Source organism: Rhincodon typus, chromosome 32, assembly GCF_021869965.1.
Source record: "Rhincodon typus isolate 14 chromosome 32, sRhiTyp1.1, whole genome shotgun sequence".
In the NCBI taxonomy this organism is placed as follows: Eukaryota; Metazoa; Chordata; class Chondrichthyes; order Orectolobiformes; family Rhincodontidae; genus Rhincodon; species Rhincodon typus.
The window spans coordinates 28,542,645-28,557,735 of NC_063363.1; the positions used below are offsets into that span (position 1 = coordinate 28,542,645).

Here is a 15,091-nt window from a genome sequence, read left to right on the forward strand (position 1 = left end):
ACTCAGCGATACCCACATCCTATGAATGAATAAAAACAAAGTAGTTTTGAAGATCAGTAAGAAGAAATACTGTTTGATGCTGAGTTCAGTTGTCTTTTGATTTTCCATGTCTTTAAAATCTTCTGAAGCTCTGCACCAAAAATCAAAACATATAGTTTATCTCATCATCATCATCATTGCAAAGTAATGGGGAGACGTTACTAAGGGCAACAGTGTGAGGGAGCTAGATTAATGCCATTCAGAAAACAATGCTAATACAGGTTGCAAGGAATCCAACTCAGGGCAGTAAACTCATGTCTCAATTAACTTGGAACCAAGTAGCTCATTCTACTTTTGATTAGATTACAGCTAGTTACTCCAGTATTCCATTTATACTTTCCATTGTATTAATTCTACGAATGAATGATAATGAAAATGTTTGCGGATTTATAGATATTTAAGTTATTATTAAATGCGTGACTGATGCATGCATCATTACTTTGAACTCCTAGACAGCGTCTGCATTGCTGCAGTTGTTCTTATTGATTAATTAATCCTGCAATGGACCATTAAAGTACTTAGCATAACTGTTAGTAGATACTAAGGCACTTAAATGTATTAGCACAAATTTATTGCATTACTTCTCCTTATTGTTCACAGATGTAAGTCCCACGGGACAGGGGGTGGACCATCGGCAAGTACAGCGTGAGCTCGGGGAGGTGGGATTGCAGCTGCAGCCTCCTGTCACCTTGACATCCACAACCATCCAGGTCACCTGGATGGTAAGTAGTGAATACAGCAATGTCTCACAGCCATGTCACTTAAGGGGAAAGGCAAGCTGAGAGTTAGCGTGCTAGGAGAAGAATGGGCAGCCACTGAAATCTTTATATTTTCCATCTGTTCAATTATGACGTAGTGTCTGATCAAAGAGGCATTTCATAAGCACAAGTAATTTCAGTCATGAGTGCTGTCATATCTTTCTTATGCATATTATTGAAGATACTTGGGCAATGACCCTTGAATGAAATAAAAATACATATGCAGATAGTTCAGAATCTCGAGCGTAGAGGGAGATGTAGGAAATGGATGAGATGTTGCTTATTCATTTTTGGCCCAAACAGGAAGGGCCAAGTATCAAACCAAGAAAAAAGACCCTGCTGCTAGCAATAGGCTGCAGAAAGCAGAGCAGCATTTATCCTCCTGATGAATTGGAAACTGATGAAGCAACAAGGTAAAACTGCAACATACAGGACATACTGGTGTCCCAAGTAAATGACCATAGATGTTTGCAGTATATCCTTCTGAGGAGCTCCTGCTCCAGGGACAGGAAAATTGAATGTTTTACTAGTTATATTATTTGGGAGTGTTTTGGCTGGTGGAATATAAATAGAAACATAGGAACAGAAGGGGGCCATTCAGTCCCTCAATCCTGTTTCACCATTTCTCTAATATCATATCTTGTCTGTATCCGAGCTCTCGCCTTGACTCTGTAAGCTGGGTCATAATCATGAGTGTTAAAGTTCCAGTGATCTCAGATTTAAAGTTATGAATTGGGCCAGCACCTCTTCTTTTTATTGGGCATTAGCTCAGCATTTCTACCACACTTTGTTAGAAGAAGAGAGAAGAAGGCCTTTTCCCAGGGTAGGGGAGTCCAAAACTAGAGGGGTTATGTCTTATGGTATAGGTTTGAGGTGAGAGGGGAAGATATAAAGGGACCTAAGGAGTGACTTTTTCACACAGAAGGTGGTGTGTGGATGGTATAAGCCGCTAAGGAAGTGGTGCAGGTAGTACAATGATAACATTTAAAAGGCATCTGGATGGGTATATGAAAAGGAAGGGCTTAGAGGGATATGGGCCAAATGCTGGCAACTGGGACCAGATTAATTTAGGATATATGGTCAGCATGGTCAGTTGGACTGAAGGGTCTGTTTCCATGCCGTATGACTCTAAGTGATTCCAAATCCGAAAAGATTTGTCCCTGACTTTAAGTTTATGTCCCATAAGTTTCTCTCCATCCAACCTACCAAATCCTCAATCAAATCTACCTTTTACCATCTTTTTTCCAGGGAATATGAGTGAGGTCATTGTACACTCCTGAGAGACCTGGTAATATTCTGATGAATTTACACTCAATTTTTTCCTAGCCCATTGTATCCTTTTTAAGGTGTGGTGGACTTTGAGGTGTAAAAGCTCTGCTGCATTAACCATTTTTGATTTCTTTTTGTCTCTGTGACTTTTGAGTGATCTAATTACGCGCACCCCTAAATCTCTTTGAAACTCTAAGTTCTAAGCTTTCCCATTGTTTGAAATATACTGGGATCAATCCTTTTTTTCTCCATTGTGATTGTACACATTCCCATGACGAAATCCATCTGATGCTTACATCACAGGTTGATCGCCAGGCCCAGTTTATTCAGGGTTACCGGGTAATGTACCGAACCAAGACTAGCGCCTGGCTTGTCCAGGATGTGAAATCTCCAGCCGAGCGCACAACCATTCTTGTTGACTTGAAGAAAGGCACCGAGTATGAAATTAAGATCCGTCCATATTTCGATGAGTTCCAAGGAATGGACAGTGAATCTGTCATCGTACGGACGCCAGAGGAAGGTAGGACCTGGGCACAAACTGAGAACTCAAGCTCCAGCTTGTAGATAGGTCAGGGATAAAATGGGTTTGGGCTGTTACTTCGGAATGGGCTCGTACTGAATTAGCAACTCATCTCTTATTGTATTCGATTTTTAAGTCTGTTGAGCAATTGAATAGAAAATCATGCACATTATTTCTGGGCATAAACCATTTTCATCCACTTCAAATCATCATGTTGTGATCTCTGAAAACAATGATTACTTTTTAAAGAGAAATTCAAACTTTCAGTTACTAGCGGAAAAAGGCACTCAATAAGATCTCATTCTTATTTTAGCATTTACTGTATCAAACAACTAAAGAAACACTGTTGATTAAGCACATTTTTCCCTTGGGCAACTATACTTTAAGCAGCCAATCATAATTTGCCCCTTTCTACTTTTATTGACTTTGTAGACATTTATTTCTCCTGGGTTCACAGGTTACACAGGTGTTAGTTCTGTTTTTTTTCCCCCTTTCCTAATACTATCTTTCATAGTGACAGCTTTCCCTTGAAATTCTGTCCCTAGCTCCAGGTCAGGGAACCCTGCAGACTTGTTTTAACTCCTCACCAACTAGATTTTCAAGTGAGGTTTAAACTCCCAAGTGTAAGTTTCACATTGTAATCAGTGGAGTCAGCATTTCCCTGCTTAAGGTGCAGGCTTGGTCAACACATATCTTCTTGTTCTTCCATACCCAGGCGCTTGCATTACATCAACTGCTCCAACTGTCCTTTGTCTGGAATATCTCTCCCTTTTTAAAGAAGCCTGTAATCTAGATTTAATTTGGCTTTCTTCATCTGTGTCTCCATGAAAATGGCAAACACACTGGCCCCACATCCACGTAGAAATGGTAATTAGGAATCTCTTATTCTCTTATTATTTCCCAAAACCAGTCCAACTCGTCCCTGCCTCCCTAACCTGTTCTTCCTCCCACCTATCCCCTCCTCCCACCTCAAGCCGCACCTCCATCTCCTACCGACCAACCTCATCCCGCCCCCTTGACCTGTCCGTCCTCCCTGGACTGACCTATCCCCTTCCTAACTCCCTACCTACACTCACCTTTCCTGGCCCCAGCCCCGCCTCTTCGACCTGTTTGTTTCCTCTCCACCTATCCTCTCCTCTATCCCTCTTCTATCCGCCTCCCACTCTCTCCCTATTTATTTCAAAACCCCCTTCCCCTCCCCCTTTTCTGATGAAGGGTCTAGGCCCGAAACGTCAGCCTCTCTGCTCCTATGATGCTGCTTGGCCTGCTGTGTTCATCCAGCCCTGCACCTTGTTGTCTCGGATTCTCCAGCATCTGCAGTTCCTACTATCTCTTATTCCCGTTGCTTTTCATCTTTGAAACAACAGTATATGTTCCAGCACAAATATTTACAATTTGATAACAATACCAACTTGGTTTTAGGAGACTTCTGGTCTTCTCATTGTGAAACAGCAGGTATCAACATTTGGCACCTCTCTTTCAGTAACAGAATGTGACTCCTCTTTTGATCAAACCACTAAACCAGCCAGGTTTACTTTCAGATAAATTCCAGAATAGGTCACATGACTCCTTTCATTTAACAATTCAATTCCAAACCATGACAATTTTATAAACTAAAGGAGGTACTCCTAAATTATAATCATATGACACTCACACCTGACCTATAGGGAGAGGCGGAATAGGCTGGGGCTGTTTTCCCCAGGGCATCGGAGACTGAGGGGTGACCTTTATAGAGGTTTATAAAATTGTGACGAGCATGAATAGGATAAATAATCAAGGTCTTTTCCCCAGGATAGGGGAGTCCAAAATTAGATGGCATAGGTTTAAGGTGAGAGGGGAAGGATTTAAAAGGGACTGAAGCTGCAACTTTTTCACACAGAGGATGGTTCGTATATGGAATGAGCTGCCAGAGGAAGTGCTGGAGGCTGGCACAATTACAACATTTAAAAGCCACCTGGATGGGTATATGAATAGGAAGGGTTTAGAGGGATATGGGTCCAATGCTGGCAAATGGGATTAGATTAATTTAGGATATCTGGCCAGCATGGGTGGGATGGACTGAACGGTCTTTTTCTATGCTGTACATCTCTGTGACTCTATGACTCCAGTAGTCTTTGATACTACAACAGCATCATGAAACTTTAGATTGAGGTATTTAAATTGGAAGAAGTTCTTCTTTAAATTGAAGTTCAAGCCTTATTTGATGTACCACCAAGAGCCTCAGAGTGAAGCAGAATTATTATGTGACCAGGTCTCAGGCTGCTGCATTGTCAGATCGGTTTTGAACCTGAAGAAGCAGCAGAGCTCTGGTGTAAAATCACATCAAGCGAAGCACAGCTTATTTACCAAGAAATTGTCATCCTTATATTTCTTTTATTCAATAAACCTAGATCAAGATAGTTGGAGGGGAGGGACTCCCACAGCAGCTGAAGTCTGTAACACAATGTGCAAATGATCACAGACAGCCAACAATCTGCCACTCAATCTCCTGCTTATTCTTTTCTGCTTTTTCCTCTTCTGATCTCCCCCTCACATCTGTTTTCAAATCAGGGTTTCTAAAGGCTCTGGGAGGAAGTTCTGTCTGTCCAGTCTCCCAGCTGTGGAGTGCCACATAGCACAAGGAGAGAGAGAGAGAGGGAGGATTCAGTTAAATACTGACTGAGTAAATATTCTTTTCCATGGAAAGTCCCCAATAACAAAGCTCTAATAACATACATTCACTAGGATGCAGATTGCAGCTCTGTCCCAGTGTATATGGAGTTTGGCTAGTTACTGAAACACAAAGGTAAGAGCTGACATGTTGACTAACATGAGAAACAAAGACAAAATAACAGTGAAGAGCAATGGGTTCCTATCTGTTAATGATGTATTTGGGCTTGAGGCTTTCCTTGAGAGGTTAAATGGGCTGGTTAAAGTGTGATACAATGGATTGCACATGGCCTATGGAAGGAATGGACTTTGTGGGCCATTAGGTTTCCCTGCCTGAAGTGAACTGCCCACAAATAGCACCAGGAAATGGCTGCCCTCTGTCTCTGACAAGAAACAATGAGGAATCAAGCAGTGTTGCACCCAGAGATAGCAGGAACTGCAGATGCTGGAGAATCTGAGATAACAAGGTGTAAAGCTGGATGAACACAGCAGGCCAAGCAGCATCAGAAGAGCAGGAAGGCTGACGTTTCGGGCCTAGATCCTTCTTCAGAAGAAGGATCTAGGCCCAAAGCGTCAGCCTTCCTGCTCCTCTGATGCTACTTGGCCTGCTGTGTTCATCCAGCTCTACACAGTGTTGCACCCAAGTCATTAATAACCAGAGCAAGCCTTTATCACCCGCCTTTGTTTTGGGAGGAGATACTCTAATCTTATTTGCTTGCCATGACCAAGGTCTGTTCGTAGGATATGTGTCTTCCTTGGCCCAGCAATGGTTCACATGGACAAAACAATCAATGTGGTAACGGCAGCTTGGGACAAATTTCTTAGCAATACTGGGCTTGAATATTGTGTGAACTTGTTTCTCAGTATTTTTAAATATTTATTTTAATAAAAATGTCTTTTTTCTTCAAAAGAAGCTTTATTCAGGAATATGTTATATTGCAATGAGCGGAAACCCACTAGCTGTGCCTATTGCAGGATTGCTGTGCATCCTTGAACTCATTTTCTCTCAAATATGTTCAGATACTAACTGCAACAGGCGATGTTTCAGAGTCCTGCAGAGTGCTTTCTCTTTACTTAAACACTCTTTTCTTCTTTGCACAAAACGAAAACAGCCCCCGCTGCTGCACCACAAGCTGTTACCATAGCGACAATTGGCTTGAGCAATAGCACCAGTATCAGTGTGTCCTGGGAGCCCCCCCCTGCTGAGGAGCAGAATGGAATCATCCAGGAGTACAGGGTAAGCTGGGACACATGAGGGATAAATCAAATGAACAGTGGGACAGGGGAAGCTAATGACCTGGGTCTGAAAATATATTAGCCTAATTTCTCAACAGTTGGGACACATTAATTAAAGAATTTAATCATAATTGTTCTGAGGTGAAGAATGAAAACAAAAGAAGTCTCGTAAATCCATGGGGACTTGGCATTTTTACAATGAACCTTTAATCATGCTAAAGTTACTGTTTACCATATGTTCATCACTTTAATTGATCTTTATTCTCGATACAGCCAGCCTGTCTAAAGAGGTTGAAAGGATATATCTTGTCATGCATGCTCAACTCAAAAGCTTTAACAGCAAAGAATTGTGGGATGCATTTTGGCACTTAATTTCCAGTTGAATTGTTTTTATCAGTATCATTTTCTTGATTTAAACACTCTAAACCAAATAGCAGCTGGCTTCATGTTTGCCGATCTGAAATTGGAAAGACATCAATTCTGTGGCGAGCGTGACAGAAAACTGGTCTAATCGCAGCACGCACATACCATAATACAGGCTTTACACTCTGCAGTCAGCCACCCTGTGTAAATGCTGCAAGTTTTGTTCAGCCATTTACAGTGTAGACAGTGAAGAACTAAACTTGTGTCAAACTTTGACAAGACAGGTTGACAGAGTGGAACATGAAGGCAATCATTGGTGGTGTTCTTCAGGAGAGAAACAGCCTTTTCAATTCCGCTGGGGACTCACTCGTCACACAGCAGAGATGAAGAGGATGGCGACTCATCTGCTAGCATAAATTTACTAACCAGTTGAACAACCACTCGTATCTGCTGATTTCAGTTCTGCTCCCTCATGCTGTCAGACTCAGTAACAACGGGCTGTTCACAGCCGGTGGGATTATCAACCTCACCGGCTGTGTGAGTGTTCTGGTTGGACGCATCACTTGTTCTTTATAGAAACTGCTGGATTTTCATTTCATTGATCCCAAAGGATTGACAATTAAGTGGGTTGTACACTGGGTGGTGCTTTACCCTCTCCTGTACCCCATCCAGATTACCAACCAGTTGCTGCAGACAAAGGTAGACCCTTGTGTTACAAATTGTTTCTTTTCTAATATTCATCCAACTCCATAACTATTTGTCCCATGTTACCAACTGTTTCTCCACAAATGTTAATCAAGTTCCCTCGTATTGTTGCTCACTATTCCAGCATCTGTGTTATTGACTGTATCTCTGCTGCTGTTTATCCAGCTATTTCACACTGGCATCAATCACCCCTCCTTCAGCAGCAAATTACTGACTGTTTCTCTGCCGATGTTCATGTAGTTGCCTCACACTGTCACTCCTTGACCTTGCCCTCAGCCTCCTGGATCATGGACTATATCTCCGCTGACAATAATGAAGCTTCCTCACTCTTAAATTATAGTGCTGTGTCTGGCAAATCCTATTGCAACATCAGTGCTCAGTCATTATGAAAATATATTCAGTTTTGCAAGTGGAATGGTAGAAGAGAGTTTACATTTCAATCTCTGTTGTTTGTTGAGACTAAATTCTGTATAGGCCATTCACTCTGAAAGCGTTTTTGAACAACGAGTAAAGTGGGAGTGATTTTCCTGTGAGCTGGCACTAAGGAAGAATCTAGTGTCGGCACAAACAGGCAGGTCAGTAGAGGTAGGATTACTCCAAGTCAACTTCTTCGGTGCACGTGTTTCTTCTGAATAGTCTTGGCTTCAGGTAGCAATGCGTCAGCCTATATGTACTGGAGCATAATCATCATGTTGAGGGGAATCCCCACTGAGTGAGAGAGTCATTGAAATATTGCTACATTTAAACCTCAGGGAGTTTCTTTCCATTGATAGGCAATAAGCAGGCCGGAAGTGGGTGGAGCTATTGGGCCACCCATCCAGTGTCCCCAGTGAGAGGCCCAAGCCATTATGTTGGTGAGGTCTCATTTGCATCATATTGACAAGCCACAGCTCCAGAAAACATTGTCATTTATGAGCGAGGACCGGTGGGGAGAGGCGGTGATGTAATGGGGGCGTGGGATGGGTGAAAGGAAATCTGTGGACCGCTTCACAGAGTCAGATCAGGGACTGGAACTTCAATTGGAAAGGCAATACTTTGAGAGGAGAGATGGTGATAATCATTGGAAAGATACAATGTAATTTGGGGAAGAGTGCAGTTAAGTTTTTTGCAGGGTTCTGATCCTACAACAATGCTTAAAAACAAAGGCACATTTATTGTTTTGGAAGGTAGCCTGCAGAGGTCCATTTAAGATCCCAGTATTACAAATGAAGCTTTTGTAATGCAATCTCCACCTGTTAGTTTCTGACAATTGCCTCAAAGCCTTATGCACGTGGTTGGACTCCGGTTGCATAGTTTAATAAGGCAGTGCTCTGGCCACCCGTTTCTACCACCGGAAAGCTGAACAAGAGCAGGAACAAAGCTGTAAATTTAATTTCAAATTTTACAGCTGCCTCAGTCTTACCCAAAAAAGGCATTCAAAATAGAACATTGTCTTCTTCTCTGTATCCTTAATCATTAAAGCCATAATTGCAACTTCAGATGAGGAAGTTTTTCAGCAGATCTAGCACTTACTTCGTCTTTATTGAATTGTTCAGGATTGAGCTTGTAGCACTTGACTGTTTTGGTCATGTTGCAATGCAAGGGAACTCTTCCAGCTGTAAGGAAAGTGACTTCACAAGGTCAACAACTGTGCTCGCTGCCATCATGACTTGGATACATGATCGTCACTGGGGTAAATCCTGATATTCTATCCCAACACTGTTATGGGAACAGCATCAACTTATGCACTATAGGAGTTCAAGAAGAAAGACCATCATCCCCTAAGTTGCTCTTGGGCTGTTCACAGCACTGTGACTGCTACCCTGGGTAGTCAGTGGGCTCCATGTCATGGGGTCTCCAGTCTCCATGTCCTCCATTTCAATCTCTATTGTTTGTTGAGACTAAATTCTGTATAGGCCATTCACTCTGAAAGCATTTTTGAGCAATGAGTTAAGTGGGAGTGACTTCCACACCAGAGAGAAGGATGTAGACTTGAACTCAAATATTGTTACAGTGTAAACAAAATGCAAATCAACTAAATCTAAAGCAGATATTAGTATTCAGACCTCAAGACCATAAAATTTAGGAGCAGAATTACACCATTCCACCCATTGAGTCTGCTCTGATATTCATTTCTGGCCGATACATTTCTCAACACTGTGCCTTATCCCTGTAACCCTTGATTCTCTTTCTAATCAAGAACCTATCTATCTCTGTCTTAAATGCACTCAACAACTTGGCCTCCACAGTCTTCTGTGGCAATGAGTTCTACAGATTAACCGCCCTCTGGCTGAAGAAATTCCTACTCACTTCAATTGTAATGGGTCATCCCTTCACTCTGAAGCTGTTCCCTTAGGTTCTAGTCTGTCCTATTGATGGAAACATCTTCTCTGCGTCCACTCTATTCAGGTCCCTCGGTATTCTATAATCTAATTTTCAAAGGTTGGAGCATAGATCCAGAAATTGCAACCAGAAGGGAAATGGTTTGATGGGATGCCATCAATGATTTTTTGGTGTGTTCTCCCTCAGGCAGGACTGCTCCACAGAATCCAAACACACCCTATTATATATAATTTGAGAGAAAGCTTGGACTCCTCAAAGAGGTCAGAGATGTAGGACTGGGAAGTTTGGAGTCTCAGTGGGAGATCAACGGTGTGGCAACTGCAAGTGTCAAGAGGGTGTTAAATAGTTGGGTATGGGTAAGTGAGGCCAGTGTTCTGTTTCTGGCAGCTCAATAGAAAGGCAAATCCTCCTGATTCGCTGAGGAATATGCAATGCATAGCTTCAACGTTGTATTTAATTTGCCTCCCTACCTCTTGGGAGCAACTCGGTCCTCCTCCTGTCCATCTATTAAAACCAGAAGTGGGTGGATTAGGATTGAGCTTTAGACTTCTTTAATTTCAGTCTCCTACCTAACGTAAACACATTTGTTTTTGTGCTGTTAAAATTTTTCACAGCAAGAGAGAGGAATATTTGGAATCAGTGAGACAGGAGCTAGCAGGAATAGAAGTGGAGAGAGCAGGAAGTAAAACATACCGGGTTCTCAGTTTTATTAACGGGGGCATAGACTATAAGAGCAAGGAGGTGACGTTGAACTTGTATAAGACACTCGTTAGATCTCATCTGGAGAATTGTGTACAGCTCTGGGTGCCCCATTACAGGAAATATGCAAACATATTGGAGAAAATACAGAAATGATTCACTAGAATGGTGCCAGTTATGAGAATAGATTTAAAATGTTTGGACTGTTCTCCCTGGAGGGAAGAAGACTGAGAAGATCTGTTCTGCGCTGGACAGAGTAGATAGTGTGAAAGTATTTCTGCTTGGAAAAGATACAACAATGAGAGGGTATAGATTTAAAGTGTTGTGCAAATGAAACAAGGGTGATGTGAGAAGCATAGAATTTCTACAGTGTGGAAAGAGGCCATTCAGCCTTCATTGACCCTCCAAAAAGCATCACATCCAGGCACAAGCCCCTACCCTACTCCCGAACCCCACATTTACCTGGGCTAACTGAAACCATCTTTGGACTGTGGGAGGAAAGCGGGGCACCCTACACAGACATGGGGAAATGTGTAAACTCCACACAGACAGTCACCCCAAGGCTGGAATCAAACCTGGATCCCTTGAGCTATGAGGCAGCAGCACTAGCCACTGAGCTACTCTGCCACCCTTTTCACAGAGCATGTTGTTCACACAGCGAATAGTTAGGGTGTGGAATGCATTGCCTGGAAATGTGGTGAGAGCAGCTTGAATTGAGGCATTCCGGAGGGCATTAGATTTATTTTGGATAGTAATGGTGTGCAGGGACATGGAGGAAAAGGCAGGAGGTTGGCACGAGGTAATAGAACCATGGCAAGCATGGTGAGCTGAATAGTCACCATCTGCACCGCAACAATTCTGTGATTCTGTTTAAGTGGCAGGGATTGGAAGGATGAGATCCAGAGGACAAGATGCTTCTTTTTTTTTTACATATTGTTTCTCAAAAAGACTTAACATGTTGAAGCTGCAGGAATACTGAATACTTAGCATTCAGTATCCCACCATATTGGCTGTCAGTGCGAATCCCAATGTTGTCCCTTCAGATTAATATAATCAGGTCTGGGTTGGGTCTTAATAAACCCTAATCTTCAGGTAATAAGGCTGTTTGAGAACAATATCTGACAATGCATTACTTTTGTCTCCATCAATAGCATTATAATTAGTAAGTAGCAGATCTATGTAGATACACCATTAATATAGACTCTCTGCGATATCTTTTATATAGAACATTCTCTTGTTCATTATAAATTAATAACGTACTGATTGCGTTGTATTTTCAGCTTTGGTAATCCTTTGGTCAATATAGATTGCTGTTACAGTCGCTCACTGCCTAATCACTTAATCCCCCATTAACAACCTTATAATTAAATTGTTGTTTCTAAAAAAAAGGTGTTATCACAAAGCCTTGCCTCAGCTCACTGCCCACAGCTACACAGTGACCCATGTGGCTGAACGCTGAGCGCAAAGTAATTGAGATTATCTTGATACTGTAAGTCATTTCCAAAACAAACAAAGTTTAAAGGAAAGATCCCAATGATAATGTCTGATGCACAAACAGCTTTGTTTATTTCAATCTTCATGCGGATTTTGTTCCTGAGAGTGCTGCCGTTCTTAATTTGATCTGTTTGCTATGGTAGATTTGGTGTCTGGGAAATGATACCCGTTTCCATGTCAACAAGTCGATTGATGGGACTGTCCATTCAACAGTGGTGCGGGGGTTGATAGCTGGCGTGTTGTACCGTGTGGAAGTAGCAGCGGCTACCAGTGCTGGAGTTGGTGTACGAAGTCAACCTGCGACTGTCCTTATCAGTAAGTGAGAGCAACTTGAGACAAAAGTATAGAAATGGAGGTGGGGCGGGGGTGGCGCTGGTGGGTGGCTGTTATTGTGACAAAACATTGAAGAGCTATGCAGAAAGCATGTGCCTCTTGCCATGCCTTGTAACACTTTGTCTAATTTGTGGCTGACTGTCCAATAGCTTTTAACAGTTCATATTTTTACTCATGGAGAGTAACATTGTGAATTTCACTCTTGGTCATACAGCCCTCATCCTGTGAATGAATAGAGAAGAAAAAACAGACCCTTTGGTCCAACCAGTCCATGCCAATATCTTCTGAACCCTCTCCAGCTTAATAATATCCTTACTATAATTGGGCAACCAGAACTGGACATGGTACTCTAGAAGAGGCCTCACCAATGTGATGGAACGTTATGTTAAGGTTATACAACTCCCATACTTGAAGATCTGAGCAATGAAGGCAAGCATGCTAAATGCCTTCTTAACCACCCTACCCTATGTGATGCAAACTTCAAAGAATTATGTACCTGAACCCCTAGATCTCTCTGTTTTTCAACACTACCCAAGGCCCTACTTTAATTGTATAAATGTCCTTGTTTTTCCAAAATGCAACACCTTGCATTTATCCAAATTAAACTCTATCTGCCACTCTTCAGCCCTTTGACCCTTGAATACCTCAGGTTGTACTATTTGCAGCAATTGAACCTTGAGAGAGACAAACTTTCATTTATATAACTTCTTTCATGATGTAAGATGTCCCAAAGCACTTTTGAACCAGTGAAATAATTGTAGAAAGGCAGTCACTGTTGTATTGTCGGAGGTGTGGCAGCCGTGGTCTGAAAAATAACAACGTAGTAACGACTAAATAATTTAATTTTTGCTCCTGGTTGGGGATAATTGTTGACAAAAACACTAGGGAGAACTCTCCTACTCTTCTTCAAGAAATGCAAAGGAATCTTTTACATATAGCTGAAAGGGAAGATGGGGGTCTTTCATCCTGAATATAACATCTCCAACAGTGTAGCTCTCTTTTAACACTAGACCATCAACCGGGATTGTGCACTCAAATCTTTGGAGTTGGGTGCAGTCTTAAAGTAATAGATAAAGTTATGCAAAGCTCTATCATTGCAGCAGAATAATACATTGAGTGACATCTTATGACCCTCATGTGAATATGGAGCTGTGTTTTCCACCCCGCATTTAAGGACCAGCGGATTTATATAACTTGACAGTTTTACAAACATTATCTGGCTTTTTACACACATTCACATCTCCTGTGATCAATTGTCACACACTGTTACTCTGTTCAAAATTAGTTCCACTTGAACTCAATGGTGAGCTCAAATGACCATTCCAGGTTTGAGTTTACAATGTGCAGGAATCACATCCGGTCTCCTTCTCCTTCCACACCCCTGGCAAGAATAGTACCAGTCTGAATTAGGACCAGGGCTTCCAGACTTGGGACTCTCGTGCCACTGTGAACAACATTTGTGCAATGGTCTGTAGAATGATTTACTGAACAAAGCTTAGATTGCCAGAGGGGAGGGCATCTTGATAATGGCATATAGGGCTCATGTAATGTAAATACAAAGCTTATTTGCTCATTCCATCCTCTAATGTTCCACGCCAGATTGCAATCAGACAATTTATCATCTTTTCTCTACCACATGCCCTAATTCTCTTCTGACTGATTCATAAATTGATCCAATTGTTTTTTGACTGCTTTGCTTATTCAAACAGCAACTTGACACATGAAGACAATATGGGTCATTCCATGACCTGCTGCTTTGGCTGAGAATTCCAGGTTGCCAGTCATCTCGGTTACTCCTGGAAAGGAAATGCCTGGTCCTTCCAAGTAGTGAGCTGAATATATAAAGAACAGAAACTGGAAACCTTTAACAACTCTCTTTTAGAGGAAGGGAGAGTCAACAGCGGTGTTCAAAATCATGAAGGATTTTGATAAATAAGAGAGGGAGATGCTGTTCCCAATTTCTGGAATGTTGATAACCAGAAGGCACAGATTTATGGTGGTTAGGAAAAGAGAGAAGAATATGTTTTTGTAAAGGTGTAAAGCTGTACAGATTACTGATTGAAAGGACAGTGGAAGCAGATTCACTACCAACGTTCAAAAGGGAAGTGAATATCTTTTAAAAACAGTGTATCTCTTCCTACTGCTGCTTAGGGAGTTGATAAAACTCTCATCATTGCTGTGCGTCTCGAACAGGAAGACAACACCCACTCTATCCATACTCGCGTGTGCAGCCCGGCTTGGTGGTTGGCTTCCTCACTCACTAACTAACCACTCCACTGACTACCCCAATCATACCCCACCAACTGATTTAACACCCCACCTAACCATCCCACGAAGCAACCGATTAACCACTGCACCAACTAACCCATTAACCGCCCCATTAACAACCCCACTCATCCCCTCACTAATTATCCCATTAATCAACTTAGAGATCACTCGACCAACCACCCCATTATCTAATCCAGTAAACATCCCATTAACTAGCCTACTAATCACACTTTTAATCACCCCACTAACCATCCCACTAACTAGTCCACTATTTCATTAACCATGTGACCCAGCATTCAAATCACCCCATGTCCAGCTTGTGGTTCACTGTTTTGTTGGGTTCACGACCATCTCACTGGGATTCAGTTCACCACCCCACTGGCATTCAGTACACCGCACCCACTGGTATTAGGTTCACTGCCCCCCACTGGCATTC

General features: G+C 42.1%; 1 protein-coding gene across 1 annotated transcript in view; it reads left to right on the forward strand.

Moving 5' to 3' along the window:
- The window catches only part of robo3 (roundabout, axon guidance receptor, homolog 3 (Drosophila)), a 508,257-nt gene that overhangs the window by 440,608 nt on the left and 52,558 nt on the right, over positions 1 to 15,091 (forward strand). The window contains exons 11-14 of the mRNA XM_048615373.1: positions 640 to 761; positions 2,370 to 2,586; positions 6,348 to 6,472; positions 12,198 to 12,369. Coding sequence (XP_048471330.1) covers positions 640 to 761; positions 2,370 to 2,586; positions 6,348 to 6,472; positions 12,198 to 12,369 — 636 coding nt within the window. The remainder of the gene's footprint in view (positions 1 to 639; positions 762 to 2,369; positions 2,587 to 6,347; positions 6,473 to 12,197; positions 12,370 to 15,091) is intronic.